The 24,315-nt window shown below is 46.2% G+C and overlaps 1 protein-coding gene across 3 annotated transcripts in view; it reads right to left on the bottom strand.

The window, feature by feature from the left end:
- Positions 1-24,315, bottom strand: part of dnmbp (dynamin binding protein) — a 135,628-nt gene that overhangs the window by 77,175 nt on the left and 34,138 nt on the right. For all 3 annotated transcript variants that reach the window (XM_072238958.1, XM_072238959.1, XM_072238957.1), the window contains exons 2-3: positions 19,845-19,994; positions 16,505-16,627 (exon numbers count right to left, since the gene is read on the bottom strand). In XM_072238958.1, the coding sequence (XP_072095059.1) occupies positions 16,505-16,627; positions 19,845-19,989 (268 nt within the window). In that variant the 5' untranslated portion in view covers positions 19,990-19,994. The remainder of the gene's footprint in view (positions 1-16,504; positions 16,628-19,844; positions 19,995-24,315) is intronic.

Raw genomic sequence — 24,315 nt, 5'->3', positions numbered from 1 at the left:
CCCATGAGGGAGGAGCTGGCCAAAGTTGACTGGAAAGATACCCCAGCAGGGATAACAGTGGAACAACAATGGCAGGTCTTTCTGGGAATAATGCAGAAGGTGCAGGATCAGTTCATTCCAAAGAGGAATAAAGGTTCTAAGGGGAGTAAGGGACGACTGTGGATGACAAAGGAAGTCAAGGGCAGTATAAAAATAAAAGAGAGGAAGTATAACATAGCAAGGATGATCGGGAAGCCAGAGGATTAGGAGACTTTTAAGGAGCAACAGAAGATAACTAAAAAGGCAATACAGGGGGAAAAGATGAGGTACGAAGGTAAGCTAGCCAAGAATATAAAGGAGGATAATAAAAGCTTCTTTAGGCATGTGAAGAGGAAAAACTTAGTTAAGACCAAAGTTGGGCCCTTGAAGACAGAAACGGGTGAAATTATTATGGGGAACAAGGAAATGGCAGATGAGCTGAACAGGTACTTTGGATCTGTCTTCACTAGGGAAGACACAAACCATCTCCCAGATGTAATAGTGGCCAGAGGCCCTAGGGTAACAGAGGAACTGAAGGAAATTCACATCAGGCAGAAAATGGTGTTGGATAAACTGATGGGACTGAAGGCTGATGAATCCCCAGGGCCTGATGGTCTGCATCCCAGGGTACTTAAGGAAGAGGCTTTAGAAATCGTGGACACATTGGTAATCATTTTCCAATGTTCTATAGATTCAGGATCAGTTCCTGCGGATTGGAGGGTAGCTAATGTTATCCCACTTTTTAAGAAAGGAGGGAGAGAGAAAACAGGCAATTATAGACCAGTTAGTCTGACATCAGTGGTGGGGAAGATGCTGGAATCAATTATAAAAGATGAAATAGCGGCATATTTAGATAGCAGTAGCAGGATAGGTCCAAGTCAGCATGGATTTATGAAAGGGAAATCATGCTTGACTAATCTTCTGGAATTTTTTGAGGATGTAACTATGAAAAATGGACATGGGAAAGCCAGTGGATGTAGTGTACCTGGACTTTCAGAAAGCCTTTGATAAGGTCCCACATAGGAGGTTAGTGGGCAAAATTAGAGCAAATGGTATTGGGGGTAGGGTACTGACATGGATAGAAAATTGGTTGGCAGGCAGGAAACAAAGAGTAGGGATTAATGGGTCCTTTTCAGAGTGGCAGGCAGTGACTAGTGGGGTACTGCAAGGCTTGGTGCTGGGACCGCAGCTATTTACAATATACATTAATGATTTAGATGAAGGGATTAAAAGTAACATTAGCAAATTTGCAGATGACACAAAGCTGGGTGGCAGTGTGAAATGTGAGGAGGATGTTATGAGAATGCAGGGTGACTTGGACAGGTTGGTTGAGTGGGCAGATGCAGTTTAATGTGGATAAATGTGAGGTTATCCACTTTGGTGGCAAGAACAGGAAGGCAGATTACTATCTGAATGGTGTCAAGTTAGGAAAAGGGGAAGTACAATGAGATCTAGGTGTCCTTGTTCATCAGTCACTGAAAGTAAGCATGCAGGTACAGCAGGCAGTGAAGAAAGCTAATGGCATGTTGGCCTTCATAGCAAGGGGAGTTGAGTATAGGAGCAAAGAGGTCCTTCTGCAGTTGTACTGGGCCCTGGTGACACCACACCTGGAGTATTGTGTGCAGTTTTGGTCTCCAAGTTTGAAGGAGGACATTCTAGCTATTGAGGGAGTGCAGCGTAGGTTCACGCGGTTAATTCCTGGGATGGCGGGACTGTCATATGTTGAAAGATTGGAGCGACAGGGCTTGTATACACTGGAATTTAGAAGGAAGAGAGGGGATCTGATTGAAACATATAGGATTATTAAGGGATTGGACACGCTAGAGGCAGAAAACATGTTCCCGATGTTGGAGGAGTCCAGAACCAGAGGCCACAGTTTAAGAATAAGGGGTAGACCATTTAGAACGGAGTTGAGGAAAAACTTTTTCCACACACAGGGTTGTGGTTCTATGGAATGCGCTGCCTCAGAAGGCAGAGGAGGCCAATTCTCTGGATTCTTTCAAGAAACACAGTATTTGTGGTCAAACCCGACTGACGGAGGCAGTCTAAAAATGAGCACCAGACGAGTCTGGGCCTGAAACTAGTGCATGTTGCCCATCAGAGACATGATTCCAGGAATGAAATGATTACCTTACCAGGTACGTTTGATGGCTCTGGGTCTGTACTCGCTGGAATTCAGAAGGATGAGAGGGTTTCTCATTGAAACCCTTCAAATCTTGAAAGGCCTAGACAGAGTAGATGTGGAAAGGATATTTCCCGTGGTGGGAGAGTCTAGGACAAGAGGGCACAGCCTCAGGATAGAGGGGCATCCATTTAAAGCAAAGATGCAGAGAAATTTCTTTAGTCGGAGGGTGGAGAATTGGTGGAATTTCTTACCACAGGCAGGTGTGGAGGCCAGGTCATTGGGTGCACTTAAGGCAGAGCTTCATCGGTTCTTGACTGGACACGGCATCAAAGGTGACGGGGAGAAGACCGGGGAATGGGGTTGAGGAGACGGAAAAAGGGATCAGCCATGATTGATTGACAGAGCAGACTCGATGGGCCAAATGGCCTAAATCTGCTTCTAGGTCTTATGATAAACAGTCAGATAGAACCCTCAAAGATAGTGGAGTGAAGGGATATGGGGAGAAGGCAGGAATGGGGTACTGATTGTGGATGATCAGCCATGATCACAGTGAATAGCGGTGCTGTCTCGAAGGGCTGAATGGCCTACTCCTGCACCTATTGTCACAATATGGTGGACTTTAGGGCCTGCACTGTTCCAGTGGTCTATCATTCGGGAAGCAATCAGGATGTGCTTCCCTCTGGAGGTTCAACAGGGTAACTGACCTGCACCCCATTCCCAACAAACCTGACTCTTCCCACCACAGATGTATGACGGAATATAGGAAGGTAAACATGCGTGTGGAGCACATTCAAGACATGTAACAAACATACATGTGCATGGCCCTATTTACACATTTATAGAGACACACAAGACTGCAGATGCTGGAAGCATCTTCCAGTAAGATAGCGGAGGGCTTGGTCGCAGCGGCTTCTAGGGGGTCAACCAAAGGAGTCATTGTTTTTGTGAAATATACTTTTTAACAATTGCAAGACCCTGCTGGACTTCATGAACTTTAAGTACTGCAGGTATACCCCATCAGCGAGGTATTTGTTGACAGAGGAACTGAGGAAGCTGACTTGGGGTGGCTGTGCCGCTGCCTGGGTCAGAAAGGCGAGGGAGGAGGGATTGGACTGGAGGGAGCTGCTGCCTGGGTCAGAAAGGCATCGGAGTTGGTGCGCAGTCTAACAGCGTGTGACCACCTTAGTCGCTTTTCTTGTGATCACAACACCCTGTTGGATATTGTGAATGTGGAATGCTGCAAGTCCGATTCACTGATTTATTGGTGTATTGCCTGGGGTCGGTGGGTGAGGGGGGGGGACTGCGTGGCCTTGGTCATAGCAAAAACTAGGCCTCAAGCCGTGGCATCGCCTGTTTACAGCCATTCAGGAGAGGGGTGTTGGAGTCTGTGCATTCCATTGGAGTCAGTGCTGCCCCCAGGTGTTCACTTGGCAGAAGACAAGCCATAATTAGGAAGATTATCTATATACTACTAAAACTCTCATGCTCTGTCTGTTTGTGACCTCCAATTAGCGCAAACGGTGCATTACAGCGGCACTTTTTTTGGCTAAATCGAATTAAAATGCGCTAACTTACAGAGTGCAGGCAAAGTTCAGGTTATATATTCGTACAAAATTGCTCATTCGCCAAAAATCAACAGACTGGCTTTCACCCGAGACCCGATTGGCCATCATGGAAATCGGGACGTGACAGCCTGATGCATGCGCACCGCCAACCTCAGCAGCGAGACCTACCGGAGCAAAAGGGTAGGGCAGCTCTATTTCGAGGGGTCACATTCTGCTAATCACCATCAGCGTGTGCAGGATTGGGACAGATCTAACTGCCACCCATCAATAAGAGATGATTAAATCTTATTGTAATGACATACTTCGAGACACCCATAAAACCTTTTGCTGCAGTCAAAGGACAGCGGTGACTATATCACATCTATTTAGGACAGCGCCAACCACATCATCAAGAATAATCAGCATCCTTTGGTGTTAGTGCTTTGTATCTTCTATCCAGCATTAGGGTAAAAAAAAATGGACAGCCTAATTATGCCACATGGAAAGGGAAGGGGGACATTATGGTCAAGAGATGACACCAAACGTCATCAGGAAGCGGCAAGGAGAGGGAGAAAACAAGAATTGAATGAAGCCAGGGCCGCATGACTCCAGGATCAAAGGGTCAGGACAAAAAAAGATGAGAGAAGAAGAGGCAGAGGAGGAGAGGCATGCACGTCTCCAGGATCAGAGACAAACAACAAACAGCAGAAGAGATGAAGAGACGGGGGATGAAAGGGCTACACGTCTCCAGAATGACAATGAGGGGCACAAGGGTGGCAGATAAGCCAGGAATGATGCCATCAAAAGTCTACTTTGTTAAATGAGGAGCAGCTATACTTGCTTTGCTACGTGTCATTCTTCTTTAATAAACCGAGGCTTTCTACTTCAGTTTCTAAAGCAAAGCGATACCAATAGCATTCAGGGAAATTTAATGTTCATTCTAGTCACATCAGACTGCACTACCCTTCTCTCAAAGGGTGCCCCAACAGTTCACCCCGTTGTCTAGTATAGTTTAATAATGTGACCAAGGAGTTGGTGTAGGAGGTAGGGGATAAGATTTTTGGATCACTGGGAACTGTACAGAAGGGATGGTTTACACCTGAACTGGAGCGGGACTAATATTCCAGTGGGAAGGTTTGTTAATGTTGCACGGTGGGGTTTAAACTAGAGTGGCAGGGGTACGGGAACCAGAGTGCCAGAACAGTTAGTGGAGAGGTTGTGGACACAGATGTTAGTTAGACATCAAGCAAACTTGGGAATCAAAAGGTTAAGCATGGTGCGACTAGTGTCCTGAGCTGTGTATATTTCAATGCAAGAAGTATCGTAGGAAAGGCAGATGATAGTGTTGAAGACGAGGTAGCTGGTTTACAAACAGAGGCAACGTGTAGTGAGGAGAGGCAGGTGATAGGGCAAAATTGCAGTCAACAGGATGAGTTGCAATGTAAAAGGTGGATAGAATCAAAAAGGGATAATGCAGGACTGAAGATGTTTGAATGTGCGCAGTATCCGGAATAAGGTAGATAAACGCAGCACAGTTGCAGATTGGCAGGTATGATGTTGCAGGCATCACTGAATCATAGCTTGGACCTTAATGTCCAAGGATAAACATTGTATTGAAAGGACAGGCAGGAAGGCAGAGGGAAGAGATGAAATCAAATCATTAGAAAGAGGTGACACAGGGCTGGAAGGTGTTGAATCATTGTGGATAGAGCTAATGAACTGTGAGGGTAAAAAGACCCTGATGGGAGTTGTATACATACCCCCAAACAGTAGTACAGATGTGGTCTACAAATTACAACAGGAGATAGAAAATGCATGTCAAAAGGGCAATGTTACAATAGTCATGGGGGCTTTCAATATGCAGGTAGTTTGGGAAAATCAGGCTGGTGCTGGATTCCAAAAGGGAGTAAATGTCTAGAGTGCTTACGAGATGACTTTTTAGAGCAGCTCATGGTTGAGTCCACTAGGAGATCAGTTATTCTGAATTGGGTGTTGTGCAATGAACCAAAATTGATTAGAGAGCTTAAGGTAAAATAACCCTCAAGGGAAAGTGATCATAATATCATTGAATTCACCCAGAATTTTGAGGAATAGATAATGTCAGTATTACAGTGAAGTAAAGGAATTACAGAGGCATGAGAGAGGAGTTGGCCAGAATTGATTGGAAAAGAACACTGGCAGGGATGACGGTAGAGCAGCAATAGCTGGAATTTCTGGTAGCAACTCGGAAGGCACAGGATATATACATCCGAAAGAGGAAGAAGTATTCTAAAGGCAAGATAACACAACCACGGCTAACAAGAGAGGTTGAGGCCAACAAAAACCCAAAGAGGGGGCTTATAATAGAGCAAAAATTAGGGGAAGTTAGAGGATTTGGAAGCTTTTAAAAACCAACAGAAGGCAACTAAAAAAAACTTATTAAGGAAGTAAAGATGGAATACGGAAGTAAGTTATCCAATAATATTAAAGAGGACACCAAAAATTTCTTCAAATACATAAGGGGTAAAAGAGAAGCGAGAGTGGATATTGGACCACTGGAAAACAATGCTGGTGATGTAGAAATGGAGGACAACAAAATGGCAGACAAACTGAATAAGTATTTTGTATCGGTCTTCACTGTAGAAGACACTAGCAATGAGGTGGATGTTCCAGGTGTCAGGGGTCATGAAGCGTGTGGTTACCATTACTAAAGAGAAGATTCTTGGGAACCTGAAGATAAACAAGTCACCTGGACCAGATGGTGTACACCCTAAAGTTCTGAAAGATGTGGCTGAAGAGACTGAGGAGGTATTGGTAATGATCCTTCAAGAATCACTAGATTCTGGAATGGTTCTTGAAGACTAGAAAATTGCAAATGTGAGTCTGTGGTGGCCAGTGATATCATGTTTGCTGTTGTGTGCTGGGGCAGCAGGCTGAGGGTAGCAGACACCAACAGAATCAACAAACTTATCTGTAAGGCCAGTGATGTGGGGATGGAACTGGACTCTCTCACGGTGGTGCCTAAGTTGCATGCCATCTTGGTCAATGTCTCCCATCCACTACATAATGTACTGGTTGGGCACAGGAGTACATTCAGCCAGAGACTCATTCCTCCGAGATGCAGCACAGAGCGTCATAGGAAGTCATTCCTGCCTGTGGCCATCAAACTTTACAACTCCTCCCTTGGAGGGTCAGACACCCTGAGCCAATAGGCTGGTCCTGGACTTACTTCATAATTTACTGGCATAATTTACATATTACTATTTAACTATTTATGGTTCTATTACTATTTATTATTTATGGTGCAACTGTAACGAAAACCAATTTCCCCCGGGATCAATAAAGTATGACTATGACTATGTCACTCCCTTCAAGAAGGGAGAGAGGCAGAAGAAAGGAAACTATAGGCCAGTTAGTCTGACCTCAGTTGTTGGGAAGATTATTAAGAATGAGGTCTCAGTGTACTTGGAAGCACATGATAAAATAGGCCATAGTCAGCATGGTCTCCTCAAGGGAAAATCTTGCCTGACAAATCTGTTGGAATTCTTTGGAGAAATAACAAGCAAAATAGACTCAGAAGGTCTTTAACTAGGTGCCACACATGAGGGTGCTCAACAAGCTACGAGCTCGTGGTGTTACAGGAAAGATTCTAGCATGGATAAAGCAGTGAATGGGAATAAAGGGAGCCTTTTCTGGTGGTCCACAGGAGTCTGTGGTGGGCCCAGTTCTTTTTATATTACATGTCAATGATTTGGATGATGGAATTGATGGCTTTGCTGCAAAGTTTGCAGATGATATGAAGATAGGTGGAGGGGCAGGTAGTTTGGAGGAAATAGAGAGGTTACAGGAGACCTCAGACAGATTAGAAGAATAGGAAAAGAAGTGGCAGATAGAATAGTGTCGGGAAGTGTATGGTCATGCACTTTGGTAGAAGAAATGAAAGGGTTGATTATTTCTAAATGGAGAAAAAGTATAAAAGTCTGAGGCGCAAAGGGACTTGGGAGTCCTTGTGTAGAATTCCGTAAAGGTTAATTTGCAGGTTGAGACTGTGGTGAGGAAGCAAGGATATAATGTGAGACTTTATAAAGCACTGGTGAGGCCTCGCTTGGAGTATTGTGAGCAGCTTTGGGCCCTTAGAAAGGATGTGCTGAAACTGGAGAGGGTTAAAAGGAGGTTCGTGAAAATGATTCCAAAATAATTGAATGGCTTGTCATCTGAACAGCGTTTCATGGCTCTGGGCCAGTATTCCTCTAGAATTCAGAAGAATGAGGGGGTGACTTCATTGGAATTGATTAAATGATGAAAGTCCTTGACAGAATGAATGTGGGGAGGATGTTTCCTATGGTGGGAGAGCCCAAGACCAGAGGACTCAGCCTCAGAATAGAAGGGCGTCCTTTGAGCATGGAGATGAGGAGGAATTTCTTTAGCCAGAGAGAGGTGAACCTGTGGAATTCATTGCCACAGGCAGCTGTGGAGACCGTGTTTTTAAGGCAGAGGTTGATAGATTCTTGACTGGTCAGGACATGAAGGGATGTGGGAAGAAGGCAGGAGAATGGGGCTGAGAGGAAAATTGGAGCAGTCATGATTGCATGGTGGCAGACTCAATGGGCAAAATGGCCTATTTCTGCTCCAATATCTTAGTCTTATTATGTTCAACTGCAGGTTGCTGTAACACTCATGGACTAAGGCTCTTGGACCATATTTTTTGTGTGACTGTATTTTACTGATATGTTATATGTGCTTGCTTTCTTGTATGTGGTATGTGTGCTGTGTGTGGCTGCTGGTATTGTGTTTTGCACCTTGGCACAGAGTAATACTGTTTCATTTGGCTGCATTGATGGGTATTCATGTATGTTTGACAATTAAACTTGAACTTGGAACACACAGAAAGCTGGAGGAACTCAGTGGATGAGGAGGGAAATGGACAGTCGATATTTCAGGTCAAGACCCTTCACCTGGACTGGAAAGAAAGAGGAGAGATATCCACTTTAAAAAGGTTCGGGCAAAGGTTGGAGCAAGACCTGGCGGTGGTAGGTTGATCCAGGTGGGAGGGTGGGGGGTTGATAGGCAGGTAAGGTGGTGGGGGGGTGGGGAAGAGTGGGAATGATGTTAGAAGTTGGGAGGTGAGAGATGGAGGGGACAAAGAAAGAGGGCTGGGGGGTGTCACATGAGAGTATGTAGTGCATGTGTATGAGAGGGGGACAGTGACGGAGATATGCGTGGGGTAGGAAGTGCATGTGTGCGTGTGTGTGTGTCTGTCTGTCTGTCTGTGGTGCACAGGTATTGTATGAGAAAGGGTGAGACATGAATGGGAGAAGGGTAAGGTGGTGAGGGCACGAAAGAGGGAAAGCACAAGTCAGGAAGTTTGTGTTCATGTGCATGCTTACTGCCAAGACACAGGTCAGGATAGATCTGAAGGAGCTACAAATTCCAAGAATGCCTTTAGAGGATGAATCAGAGCGAGGGAACTCGAAGCACAGTACCTGAATTCACGGGGATGCGAGAGAACCAGTTTAAACCAGGGTGAGTTGTGACCCGTTGGATCAGTGAGACAGACTGTCCATTCCTACAACGGCTGGCCACTCTGGTGGTGAATCTGAGGTCGAGGTTCCAATTGGACACCCCAGAAGGCGAGGAGGGTAAAGGGAGCTTGGGACGTGGAAGCTGAGTTCAAAGTGTTTCTTGAACAGACACGGCAGCGGGAGCTGCAAGTTACTAACATCTGAAGAGAAAAAAAATGTACCGCAAAGGCTACAAATTGCAATGCTGGATTTCTGAAATAAAATCAATACATACCAGAAATATTCAACAGGTCATACATCGTCTGTAGAGACAGAATCAAACTTTTGGACTGATGATGTTTCATCAAATTAGTCATACAGCACAGAAAAAGGCCCTTCGGCTTAACTGTTCCACGCCAACCAAAATACCTAACCAAACTAGTCCCATTAGAAGAGAGATGAGGAGTTGTTCAAGATCTGGAGAATTCACTGCCACAGGTGGCTGTGGAGGCCAAATCATTGTGTGTACTTAATGTGGAGGTTGGTAGGTTCTTGATTAAGGGTGTCAAATGTTACAGGGAGAAGGCAGAAGATTGGGGCTGAGAGGGAAAATGGATCAGCCACGATGAAGTGGTGGAACAGACTCAATGGGCTGAATGGCCTGATTCTGCTCCTTCAGTACTGTGCAATAGTCTCAGGCATGTTTAAAAATTACGTATAACGATGAGGCTTTCAAAAATAACGAAATTAAAAGTTCCTGTTCCTAAATACCAGAAAAAGACAATAAAGAGCAGTAAACAGTAAAAAAAATAAATAACATCAATATTTGGTGTGAACACTTTGTCCTTAAAACCGCATCAATTCTCTTAGGTGCCCTGTTGTGAAGTTTTATAAGAACATCAGCTGGCAGTTGTCCCTAGAATCTTGGAGAACTTGCCAAAGTTCTGCAGACTTTGGCTGTCTTGTGTATTTCTACCTCTCTAGTTAATTCCAGACAGCATTGATGATGTTGAGATCAGGGCTCTGTGGAGGTCATACCATCTGTTGCAGAACTCCCTGTTCTTCTTTTTGCTGAAGTTAGTTCTTTATGAGCTTGGCTGTGTGTTTGGGGTCAGTGTCCCGCTGCAGAATGAAGTTGGGACCGTCAGATGCATTCCTGTTGGTATTACATGATGGATGAAAACCTGCTTGTACTTCTCAGCTTTGAAAATTCCATTAATTCTGACCAGATTACCAACTCCATTTGCAGAAATTCAGTTGTGTTTCACTGTTGACTGCAGACCCTCATCCATTAGCACTCTCCAGCTATGAACAAACTGCCTCTGCTTGAGCCAAAGAATTGAAATTTCAATTGTCAGTCCAGAGCACTTGCTGCCATTGTTCGGCACTCCAGCCCTTGTGAGTTTGTGTGCGGGTGAGTCTCCTGGCTTTGTCTCCAATTTGAAAAAAATGGCTCATTGGTAGCAAGTCTTCCATGAAGACCACTTCGGACAAGACGTCTCTGGACTAAGGGGGGAGGTGTATTGGGTTCCAGTGGTTTCTGTGAGTTCAGAACTCACAGAAGTGCTGGATTTGGACCATAAGACACAGGAGCAGAATTAGGCCATTTGGCCCTTCGAGTCTGATCCACTATTCAATCATGGCTCATCCTTTTCTGCCCTTCTTAGCCCCACTCCCCAGTCTTCTCCCCATAACCTTTGATGCTGCGTCCAATCAAGAACCTATCAATCTCTGCCTTAAATACACCCAACGACCTGGCCTCCACAGCTGCCTGTGGTAACAAATTCCTCAAACTCACCACCATCTGAATAAAGAAATTTCTCCGCAAATCTGTTTTAAATGGATGCCCCTCTATCCTGAGGATGTGTCCTCTTGTCCCAGCCTCCTCCACCATGGGAAACATCCTTTCCATATCTAAACAACAGGAATTCTGCAGATGCTGGAAATTCAAGCAACACACAGTCCTGACGAAGGGTCTTGGCCTGAAACGTCAACTGCACCTCTTCCTAGAGATGCTGCCTGGCCTGCTGCGTTCACCAGCAACTTTTATGTGTGTTGCTTTCCATATCTTCTCTGTTTAGGCCTTTCAACATTTATAAGGTTTCAATGAGATCCCCTCATCCTTCTCAATTCCAGTGAGTACAGACCCGGAGTCATCAAGCATTCCTCATATGATAACCCTTTCATTCCCGGAATCATCCTTGTGAACCTCCTCTGAACCCTCTCCAATGCCAGCACATCTTTCCTTAGATGAGGAGCCCAAAACTGCTCTGATTTAGAAGTGATGACAGTTTGACATATCTCTCATCTGCTGTACACTGTGTCTGTGTCCGACCACTGCATTTCTGATTTTCAACCTTGCCTGTTTCTTTGTGTAACTAACACTTCTTTTAGGTATCATAGTGGGGAAAACTCAGGCATTTAAAACTGTTACCTGCAATTCAAAGGAACATTGTAAATACGGATTTGTTTGAACTGTCCTGAATTTTCCTTTGATCTTCAGCACAAAAATTGTGGACAGCACATCTTGAAACTCTTGTCTGCTGCAACGTTTCTGCTTGGTGATACAGGATGACCACCTTATGTCTTGTTACTATGCTCACTCTTGCCACAGTGTAAGATTTGATGATATGAAGATTAAACCGTCTGGTTGCCCTTCACCCAGTTTGATTTCATCTACACCCATTTCTGTTTCAGTTAAATCAGTTTAGTCCATTCAACTCGTGTCATTGGTCATTAACACCTGTGTTAACTTTGTTTAATCAAACACTGGGCTATATACCTACAAAGTAATCTAGCTGTTATTTGAAAAGTTGTCTGTTACTTAATGTGTTACATTCTTTTACGAAATACTAAAGTTTATCTGTAATCTAAGAAGGACATAAATAATCTTCCAGAAATAGTAGGGGACAGAGGGTCCAGTGAGATGGAGGAACTGAGCGAAATACATGTTAGTAGGGAAGTGGTGTTAGGTAAATTGAAGGGATTGAAGGCAGATAAATCCCCAGGGCCAGATGGTCTGCATCCCAGGGTGCTTAAGGAAGTAGCCCAAGAAATAGTGGATGCATTAGTGATAATTTTTCAAAACTTGTTAGATTCTGGACTAGTTCCTGAGGATTGGAGGGTGGCTAATGTAACTCCACTTTTTAAAAAAGGAGGGAGAGAGAAACCGGGGAATTATAGACCGGTTAGCCTAACGTCGGTGGTGGGGAAACTGCTGGAGTCAGTTATCAAGGATGTGATAACAGTACATTTGGAAAGTGGTGAAATGATCGGACAAACTCAGCATGGATTTGTGAAAGGAAACTCATGTCTGACGAATCTCATAGAATTTTTTGAGGATGTAACTAGTAGAGTGGATAGGGGAGAACCAGTGGATGTGGTATATTTGGATTTTCAGAAGGCTTTTGACAAGGTCCCACACAGGAGATTAGTGTGCAAACTTAAAGCACACGGTATTGGGGGTAAGATATTGGTGTGGGTGGAGAGTTGGTTAGCAGACAGGAAGCAAAGAGTGGGAATAAACGGGACCTTTTCAGAATGGCAGGCGGTGACTAGTGGGGTACCGCAAGGCTCAGTGCTGGGACCCCAGTTGTTTACAATATATATTAATGACTTGGATGAGGGAATTAAATGCAGCATCTCCAAGTTTGCGGATGACACTAAGCTGGGTGGCAGTGTTAGCTGTGAGGAGGATGCTAAGAGGATGCAGGGTGACTTGGATAGTTTGGGTGAGTGGGCAAATTCATGGCAGATGCAATTTAATGTGGATAAATGTGAAGTTATCCACTTTGGTGGCAAAAATAGGAAAACAGATTATTATCTGAACGGTGGCCGATTAGGAAAAGGGGAGGTGCAACGAGACCTGGGTGTCATTATACACCAGTCATTGAAAGTGGGCATGCAGGTACAGCAGGCGGTGAAAAAGGCGAATGGTATGCTGGCATTTATAGCGAGAGGATTCGAGTACAGGAGCAGGGAGGTACTACTGCAGTTGTACAAGGCCTTGGTGAGACCGCACCTGGAGTATTGTGTGCAGTTTTGGTCCCCTAATCTGAGGAAAGACATCCTTGCCATAGAGGGAGTACAGAGAAGGTTCACCAGATTGATTCCTGGGATGGCAGGACTTTCATATGAAGAAAGAATGGATGAACTGGGCTTGTACTCGTTGGAATTTAGAAGATTGAGGGGGGATCTGATTGAAACGTATAAGATCCTAAAGGAATTGGACAGGCTAGATGCAGGAAGATTGTTCCCGATGTTGGGGAAGTCCAGAACGAGGGGTCACAGTTTGAGGATAGAGGGGAAGCCTTTTAGGACTGAGATTAGGAAAAACTTCTTCACACAGAGAGTGGTGAATCTGTGGAATTCTCTGCCACAGGAAACAGTTGAGGCCAGTTCATTGGCTATACTTAAGAGAGAGATATGGCCCTTGTGGCTACGGGGATCAGGGGGTATGGAGGGAAGGCTGGGGCGGTGTTCTGAGTTGGATGATCAGCCATGATCATAATAAATGGCGGTGCAGGCTCGAAAGGCCGAATGGCCTACTCCTGCACCTATTTTCTATGTTTCTATGTTTCTATGTAATAAGAAACACAGCAGAATCAATGATAGATCACACCCAACTAGAAGGACAAACAACCAGAGTGCAAAAGACAACAAACTGTGCAAATACAAGAAATAAATAAGATATGAATATGTAAAACATGAGATGAAGGGTCCTTGAAAATGAGCCTATAGGTTGTGGGAATGGATCAGTGATAGGTGAGTGAAGCTGAGGGAAGTTATTCCCTTTGGTTCAAGAGTCTGATGGTTGAGGGGTAATAACTGTTCCTGAATCTGGTGGTGAGAGTCCTGAGGCTCCTGCCTTCTTCCTCAAGCTAGCAGCAAGAAGAGAGCACAGCAGGGTGGTGGGGGTCCTCGATGATGGATGCTGCTTTCCTGCAACAGCACTCCATCCAGATGTACTCAGTGACAGGGTGGGCTTTACCCCTGATAGACGAGGCCATATCCACTACTACTTGTAAGATTTTCCTGATCCGGAGCATTGGTGTTTCCATACCAGTTCCATATGGATTATGGTATGGTTCTATACCATAAATACTGTCCCTCAGATTCCTTTTAAATCTTCCCCCTCACCTTAAATCTACGCCCCCTAGTTCTTGGACTCTCAACAATGGGAAAAAGTCTACATGAACTTCCTATCTATGCTGCTCATGTATTAGACTACAAAACTTTTAAACTGTAGCTGCAAAACAACATATTTCATGACGTACTGCATAGATCTTAGTTACCTACTGTGTCTGCAAATAAGCCTTTTGCAAATGAAAGACCATCTCTGCCTTGCAGAGGTCTGCAATCCCCCAACAATTGAGATAACATTTATTGACTTTATAATCCTTGCTGGCACGGCCTGTTTCACATCTACCCACACTGCATTCCACTTGCCAGCTCCATGCCTACACACTTAACCTGACTGGCTCAAGGTCAGCCTCTGCTGACTCCAGCTCTTGCCTTCAGATGAGAGCATGAAGAAGGGGGCGAGTGGCAGATTACTGAGGGTTTCCATGTGATTGCCATGGTCAGAGGTCGGGGAGGAGGTGGGGGTTGGGGGGGGTGGAACAGGGCCACAAAGGGACACGTGTCTGAAAGGACACCGCATCCTTTCACAGTCAGCACTGTGAGGAATGAGGCCGTCATTAGACATTCGGCGTTGACATAAAGTACAAAGAGAGGATTTCTCTCTGGGAGCTGAGTCAAGAACCACCGAGCAATTGTACGATGGGGACACGGGGCTGTGAATCACGCTGACGGGCGTCACGCGCAGGGCCCTGTGACGCACGACTTTCTTCCTGCCCATGTGCCTGCAGAGGAAGGGTTCAGGAGACCAGCTGCATCAGCACATTGCAATCGGGCCCCAGTTCCAATGCACTCATGGCTTAATCCTGACTCAGTTCTGAGTTAGAAGGTTGAAGACGACCTCAGGAAGTGGGAGGGAAGGCAATGCCCGCAGTCCCATTTACATCAACAGCACTACGTTTGGATCACCAAGTTCCCAGGACTGAACATCACCAATTGCCTCTCCTGGTCCAGCCACATAGACGCCACGGTCAAGAAAGCTAACTAGTACCTCTGCTTCCTTAGAAGGCTTTAAAGAAGCGTAGCATGGTCCCTTTGACCCTCACCATTTTCACAGATGCATCACAGCTTGGTACGGCAAGTGCTCTGCTTGAGACCACAAGAATCACCGAGTATTGTGAACATAATACAGCACATCACAGGATCCAGCTACCCCTCCATAGGCTCTGCCGACACGTCTCGCTGCCTCCAGCATAATCAAGGACTCCACCCACCCCAGGCGTTCCCTCTTTGCCTTTCTCCCATCGGGCAAAAGTTACAAACGTCTGAAAGCACATAAGACCAGGCTCAAGGACAGCTTAAGACTACTGAACAACCCCCTAAGTACAGTAAGATGGGCTCTCGACTTCACAATCTACCTTGTTATGACCTCACAATCTACCTTGTTATGACCTTGCATCTCATCGTCTACCTGCTCTGCACTTTCCCTGCAGCAGTTTACACTTTATTCTGCATTCTGTTGTCGATTTCCCTTGTACCACCTCAATGCAGTGTTGTAAATAAATGATAAACACAAGAGCCTCTGCAGATGCTGGAAATCCAGAGCAACACACACACACAAAATGCTGGTGGAACTCTGCAGGTCTCACCACACTCTGAGTGAAGTTCCCTCTCAGGTTCCCCCTAAATATTTCACCTTTCAGCCTTAACCCATGACCTCTCGTTCTAATCTTAACCAACCTTGGCAGAAAAGAAGTGGAAAAAAGCCTGCTTGCACTTACCCTATCTATACGCTTCATAATTTTGTATACATCTATCAAATCTTCCCTCATTCTCCTATGCCCTAGGGAATAAAGTCTTAACCTATTAAACCTTTCCCTATAACTCAGGTCCTCAAGTCCTAGCAGCATCCTTGTAAATTTTCTCTGCACTCTTTCAATCTTATTAATATCTTTCCTGCAGGAAGGTGACCAAAACTGCACGATATTCCAAATTTGACCTCACCAACATCTTATACAAGTGCAACATAACATCCCAACTCTGATTTACGAAGGCCAACGTGCCAAAAGCTCTCCAACCGTTTCCTCTTTCACAAGTTCTCAGAATCCTTTAACCAAGCTTGGGGATCACCTGACCTGACGTATCTGGGCCGGGGCTGCCGCGTACATGGGTTTTGCTGCGTCCACGTTGCTGTACAAAAATCGCCATTATCGTTACCGATATCCCGGCACCCCAGAGCGCCCAATATTCGCACTCACCGCGTTTGAGGGGTAGGTCCGAGGAGGATGCGGCGCGGAAGTCATCAGTGCAGACACAGAGCCTCTCACCCGGCTTGGTGTTGGGGACGCAGACAGGCTCCACGAAACTGCTGGGGAACTGACCTGTTGGTTAAGGGGGGGTGGGGTAGGAAGTGACGTGAGGGAGGTAGACAGGGAGAGGATGTATTAGAGACATAATTAGACCGAAAGTCCCGAACCCCAGCAAAGAACATTCACCATAAGAGACGCAAACACGAGGAAATCTGCAGATGCTGGAAATTCAAGCAACACACACACACAAAATGCTGGTGAACGCAGCAGGCCAGGCAGCATCTATAGGAAGAGGTACAGTCGACGTTTCGGGCTGAGACCCTTCGTCAGGACTAACTGAAAGAAGAAATAGTAAGAGATTTGAAAGGGGGAGGGGGAGGGGTAGATCCGAAATGATCGGAGAAGATAGGAGGGGGAGGGATAGAGCTAAGAGCTGGACAGTTGATTGGCAAAAGGGATACGAGGCTGGAGAAGGGAGAGGATCATGAGATGGGAGGACCAGGGAGAAAGAAAGGGGGAGGGGGGAAGCCCAGAGGAAGATGGAGAGCAGGCAAGGAGTTATAATGAGAGGGACAGAGGGAGAAAAACAAGGAAAAAATAATAAATAAATAAATAAATAAGGGATGGGGTAAGAAGGGGAGGAGGGGTATTAACGGAAGTTAGAGAAGTCAGTGTTCATGCCATCAGGTTGGAGGCTACCCAGATGGAATATAAGGTGTTGTTCCTCCAACCTGAGTGTGGCTTCATCTTGACAGTAGAGGAGGCCGTGGATAGACATGTCAGAATGGGAATGGGATGTGGAATTAAAATGTGTGGCCACTGGGAGATCCTGCTTTCTCTGGCGGACAGAGCGTAGGTGCTCAGTGAAACGGTCTTCCAGTCTGCGTCGGGTCTTGCCAATATATAAAAGGCCACATCGTGAGCACCGGACGCAGTATATCACCCCAGCCGACTCACAGGTGAAGTGTCGCCTCACCTATCCAGCAAATGCTGGAAATCTGGACGAGAAACACAAAACGCTAGAGCAGCTCAGCAGGTCAAGCAGCATTTATGGAGAGGAATTAACAACCAATATTTCAGGCCAAAGACTTTTCGTCGTCGCCCTCTTATTCTGGCTTCTGACCCCTACCATTCGCATCATGACGAAGGGTCTTGGCTCCAAAACCTTTCCCCTCCATAGATGCTGCCTGACCTGCTGAGTTCTTCCCTGTGTATGCTGCACCATAACAAGTCAGGATTGAAATCAGCATCAATGGGACAAACCTCATTTCCAATATCGAACAAGAAGTGCTCTGATCACCTACCCCTTGCTACATAGAGACAGGACCAGATCAACCTCCTGGTCAACAAGTGACAAACTCAACTAAGCCTATAAGACATAGGAGCAGAATTAGGTCACTCAGCCCATCAACTCTGCTCAAGCATTAGATCTCAGCTGATTTATTACCCTTCGGAATCCCATTCTCCTGCCTTCACCCATAGCCATTGACACCTTGACTAATGAAGGACCCATCAACCTCTGCTTTAAATAAACTCAACGATTTGGTCTCCACAGCTGCCTGTGGCACTGAATTCCACAGACTCACCACTCTCTGGCTAAAGAAATTCCTCCTCATCTCTGTTCTAAAGGGACGTTCTTGTATTCTAAGGCTGTGCCTTCTGGTCCTCACAGATAATGCCCCATAAGATCAATGTGTAAATGGATAGGAAAGATAGGCTAGAAGTTAGTAAATGGAACCATTCTGGATGGGGATCTTGGTCAGAATGGACCAGATGAGTGAAGGGCCTGTTCCCATGCTATACGACTCTGTGACCATGTCATAAATTTCGTTGATTGACCTTCATCATGAGGAGTATCTATTTCTTCCAATGTGGTTGGGTGAGATTAGTATAATGATAGTAGTGTTATACTGTTCACTTTGTAACTTGTAATGTAAATGCACATTATTATTTCTTAATTTATTTGTGGTAATAATACCTTATTTTATGTGTGTGAGCAATATGTACTGTGTTGTGCACCTTGGTCTGGAGAAACGTTGTTTCGTTTGGTGGTAAACAACAATAAATTAAACTAGAGGTCGTAGGTTAAGGGTGAAAGGAACACGAGGCAGAACTTCTTCACTCACAGGGTGGTGAGAGTGAGAAACGAGCTGCCATTAGCTCAATTTCAACATTTAAGAGGAAGTTTAGATAGGCACATGGACAGGAGGGGTGTGGAGGGCTATGGTCCAGGTGAGAGTCGATGGGACTGGGCAGAATAACAATTTGGCATGGAGCAGATGGGCTGAGTGGCCTGTTTTTGTGATGTAGTCAGTCTATGACCCAAAGTAGCCGGCACCTGCTCGAGTGGCCATATGGGCTCCTGTTACTCCGTGACACAATACTGAAGAATGGTCATGATCGATGGGTGTGGGGGGGTGGGGGAGAAGAGAAAGCAGATTGGCAGTGAGGGGCAGGCTTCAATCCAAAGGTCAACGGCCTCAAAAGATGCAGATCCAGATTTGTCACATGTACATCAAAACACACAGTGGAATGTATCATTTGTGTTATCAACCAACACTACCCAAGGATGCGCTGGGGGCAGCCCACAAGTGTCACCACACATACTGGTGCCAACATAGAATACCCACAACATTCAGCAGGACAACACAGAACACAGCAAAATACAAGAGACCCAAGTGACAAAGCACCAACACTAAACAAGCCCTGTCCCTTCGTCAGTCTCACCCACACACGCACATACAGTCCGCCATCGGAGATCAGGATTCGCAGAATGGGTAGGCACTTGGCCACCACATCCTCAGTGGTCTCAGAGATTCATAGACACTGGGCCCCCATGCCCTCCAATGGTCTCAGAGATACACAGACTGAGCCCCCATGCCCTCCAGTGGTCTCAGAGATACACAGACTGAGCCCCCATGCCCTCCAGTGGTCTCAGAGATACACAGACTGAGCCCCCATGCCCTCCAGTGGTCTCAGAGATACACAGACTGAGCCCCCATGCCCTCCAATGGTCTCAGAGATACACAGACTGGGCCCCAACACCCCCAGTGGACTCAGAGATACACAGACTGGGCCCCAACACCCCCAGTGGACTCAGAGATACACAGACTTGGGCTCTTGCCATCGGGCCTCACTTCTGGACTTCTGATCAACCTCTGGGCTTTGACCTCATGACCTTCAACTGACCAAGCGATTCAACCCCCACCCCCCACCTCCGCTCGGTCCCAAGTAAAATTTCTGAGCTGGGTGACCAAGGGTGAAGAGGAGAGACAGCAAGAACACTTACCCGTGACTCCATCTTTCTTCCCCAGCAGCCAGAACTCATCGACCACGCTCAGCACCTCGATGACGTCTCCCCCGAAGATGGGCAGCTCCTCCGAGACACTAGGGCAGAACTCGAAGATGGCGCGCACCAGGGACCCTGGCTCCATCCCCACTGCAACGGAGGGGGGGGGGGGGGGAAAAGAGGACCAACGTGTCAAGATTCCAGCTGGCATCACCCCGAGACACAGCCCACACCCAATCCCCAACACCGCAGGGTCAGAGGCCAGTGGCACACAGAGGTTTGACCAAGGCTCTCATGTGGTTCAACAGTTTGATCGAGAGAATCCACCAATCAGGGAGCAGTGTGGTAGTGCAGTAGATAACACAATGCTATTACAGTGCCAGGGACTAAGGTTCAGGTCCTGCAAGGTCTACACGTTCTCTCCATGACCACGTGGGATCCCGGGCGCCCTCGTTTTCTCCCATATTCCAAAGACATACGCAGTTAAGTGGTCACATGGGGCTCAGGCTCATTGGACTGGACAGACCTGGTACTCAATTGGACTTCTAAATAATACCAAAATAATATTCACCAGGGTAATCCCCGGTCTGGGAGGGTTGCCTCATCAAAAGAAGCCATCGAGTTGTGCTGCAGAGGCACAGTGCACTGTTAATGGCGAGATCCTCAATAGTGTGGATGTTGAATCTTGAGGTCCAAGTTCATAGTTCCCTCAAAGTGGCTACACAGCTTGACAAGGTGGTAATTAAGGGTGCATGGCATGTGTTGTTTATCAGTTGAGGAACTGAGTTCAAGGGTCAAGAGGTTTTGCTGCTGGTTTATAAAACTGTTGGTTGGCACCAGCTGGAGTGTTGCATTTGATTCTTAAGGCCCCATCAAGGCTTTGGAGAGAGTGCAGGAGAGGTTTCTGGGTCGAAATATTTTGGGTGAGAAGGGGTGAGAAGGGGTGAGAGAGGAAGATGGAAGGAGTACAGATGTTGGGACAGAGGGGGAAGTAAGGGGAGATTGGGTGGTCTGGAGAAGAGGAGAGGCAGGGAGGGAAAAAGAAATGGGGAGTAAATGTGTGAATGTCAGAAAGAAAATGTGCCAATGTTTGAAGGGAGAGACATATGGAAGGGTTTAAATACCAGAATGACCATCAGGAAGGAAGTTTTCCTGAGACGTTCCCAGGGAGGCTGTGCCAGGGAAGTTGGGTGTGGACATTTGGACAGTGTCTTCCTCTGGATCGTCATTGTTCTGTGTGTCTGATCACTGGCTCTCAGCAGAGGGAGGTATCGTGTCCGAGAGTCTGCAGTAGTGCTGGTGAGACTGTCTCCTTGCTGGGGATCTCGAACTGAGTGATACCAGAGTGATGGGAATGTTGGTGCAGCTGAAGGTGGAAGTCCCAGTGTGGGCATGGCCACCAAATATCATCCTGCCCTGAGACAACACCATGGAACATTGTCCCCATCTTGGTGATTTGCTCCATTAGTAGTTTTATACATCAACAACCCTCTGAAGTATTGTCCCGAACCTAGAAAACCCGGCCAGTCTTCGTCACCCGAGAAACTCATTGCTGTCCCACCCTGGGAAAACATTGCCAAAAATCACAAACACAAGAGATTCTGCAGATGCTGCAAATCTTCAGCAACACACACATGCTGGAGGAGCTCAACAAGTCAGGCAGCATCGCTGGACAGGAGTGAAGAGTCAACGTTTCAGGCCAAAACCACCATCAGAGGTTCATGTCTACTGTGTGGAATAGAGTAGTATTTTGCTGGTCCTACTTAGGAAATCATATAACTGCTTTCTCCTGTGTAGACTCCGCCAAATGTTGTCCTCACTGTAACACTGATACACCCTGCACCCCTCAGGGATAGAGATGAATTTTAAAGGTTTTCAGCAGAGCAGGTAGTTTGATATTTACCTACAGATTTAGGGGTGGGTCACTAACAGTGCATTCATGGGGCTCTCCTGGATGCTCAATAAATATAAAACACACGTTGTTCTTCCCTCCCTTCAAACATAGAACAGTACAGTACAGGAACAAGACCTTCAGCCCACAATTCTCTACCATAATAATTACCAATAGCACTAATCCCTCCTTCCTCCGCACGTCCATGTACCTAGATTGTTCTTGGGGTAGGTTAAACGGTCAACACCACATGGCGGGCTGAATGGCCTTCACTATGCTGTACAGTTCTGAGTTCTACTCAAACAGCTCTATCACATTTGCCCGCACCACCACCTCAGACAGCCACCACCCTATGTAAATAACTTGCCCTGCACACCTCCCTCGAACTTTCCCCCTCTCTCCTTAGTATGCCCTCTTTCCATCCCGAGAATTCATTAAAAGGGAAGCCAACGTGAAATACTTGGGAGTGGGGGAGTGACAAGGGGCAGGAATCCTAATCCAGTTTTTAGCTTTTCCATTATCCCCCTGTTGCTAAGCAATAGCAGCTTGTTTTTTCCATTCAGCTTCTAATTCAAACCACATTGACACTGGGAGTTGGCCAATATAGCACTGGGACAGGACGAACAGTCTAGTGACTCGTTTCTGCAATCCCCCATCAGCTGGGAGGTCACTGGTGTTCCGTGTCCTGTTCCAATCTTCCATTTCTCCTCCCCCGCCAACCCCAAAAAAAGATTAGCTTTATTTGTCACATACACATCGAAACATACGGTGTTTATGTCAATGGCCAACATGGCTGAGGATGTTCTGGGAGCAGGCCATGTTTCCAGTGTCAATAGGCAACAGACAATTGACAATATGTGCAGGAGTAGGCCAATCGGCCCTTCAAGCCAGCATCACCAATCACTGTGATCATGGCTGATCATCCACAATCAGTACCCCGTTCCTGCCTTCTCCCCATATCCCTTCATTCCGCTATCTTTAAGAGCTCTATCTAACGCTCTCTTGTAAGCATCCAGAGAATTGGCCTCCACTGCCTCCTGAGGCAGAGCATTCCACAGATCCACAACTCTCTGGGTGAAAAAGTTTTCCCTCAACTCCGTTCTAAATGGTCTACCCCTTATTCTTAAACTGTGGCCTCTGATTCTGGACTCCCCCAACATCAGGAACATGTTTCCTGCCTCTAGTGTGTCCAATCCCTTAATAATCTTATATGTTTCAATCAGATCCCCTCTCATCCTTCTAAATTCCAGTGTATACAAGCCCAGTCGCTCCAATCTTTCAACATATGACAGTCCCGCCATCCCGGGAATTAACCTCGTGAACCACGCTGCACTCCCTCAATAGCAAGAATGTCCTTCCTCAAATTTGGAGACCAAAACTACACACAGTACTCCAGGTGTGGTCTCACCAGGGCCCTGTACAGCTGCAGAAGGATCTCTTTGCTCCTATACTCAACCCCTCTTGTTATGAAGGCCAACATGCCACTAACTTTCTTCACTGCCTGCTGTACCTGCATGCTCACTTACATGTTGACATAGCATGCCCACAACTTACTAACCGGTCTACCTGTGGAATGTGGGAGGAATCTGGAGCATCTGGAGGAAATCCACACGGTCACGTGGAGAATGTGCAAACTGCTTACAGACCGCGGTGGGAATTCAATTCTGGTGACTGGCACTGTAATGCTAACCGCCAACCACAACATTACCATGCCTCGCCTGCTATGCTGCTGTGCTGCGAAGGGAGACGAGAGGTGAGAACGTATTTCACTTGTGTCAAAGTTCAAAGCAAATTTATTATCAAAGTACAAATACGTCACCATTTATAACCCCGAGATCCGATTTCTTTCAGGCATTCACAGTAAACCCATTATAAGATAATAACCATAATAGAACCAATGACAGACCGCACCAATTTTGGCATTCAACTAGGGTGCAAATACAAAAAGAAAGAAATAATATTAAATAAATAAACAATAAATATTGAGAACATGAGGTGAACAGTCCTTGAAAGAGAGTCCATATGTTGTAATAGACAATAGGTGCAGGAGTAGGCCATTCGGCCCTTCGAGCCAGCACCGCCATTCACTGTGATCATGGCTGATCATCCACAATCAGTATCCAGTTCCTGCCTTATCCCCATAACCTTTGATTTCGCTATCTTTAAGAGCTCTATCCATCTCTTTCTTGAAAGCATCCAGAGACTTGGCCTCCCACTGCCTTCTGGGGCACAGCATTCCACTTATAGGAACATTTCAATGATGGGGCACGCAAAGTTGAGTGACGTTATCTTTGTTTCAAGAACCTGGTGGTTGAGGGGTAGTAACTGTTCCTGAACCTGGTGGCGTGTTCTGAGGCTCCTGTACCTTCTTTCTGATAGTAGCAGTGAGACAGGAGCATGGTCTGTGCACTGGGTTCCTGCCGATGGACGCTGCTTTCCTGCAACAGCACTACATGTAGGTGTGCTCAACGGTGGGAGGGCTTTACCCGAGATGGACTGGGCCATATCCACTTTTTGTAGGATTTTCCATTCAAGGGCATGGGTGTTTCCACACCAGGCTGTGATGCAGCCGGTCAATAT

The sequence above is a fragment of the Mobula birostris genome, chromosome 21, assembly GCF_030028105.1.
Source record: "Mobula birostris isolate sMobBir1 chromosome 21, sMobBir1.hap1, whole genome shotgun sequence".
In the NCBI taxonomy this organism is placed as follows: domain Eukaryota; kingdom Metazoa; phylum Chordata; class Chondrichthyes; order Myliobatiformes; family Myliobatidae; genus Mobula; species Mobula birostris.
The sequence above is the reverse complement of the archived record's forward strand: the minus strand, read 5'-3'. Positions and strand labels throughout refer to the sequence as shown.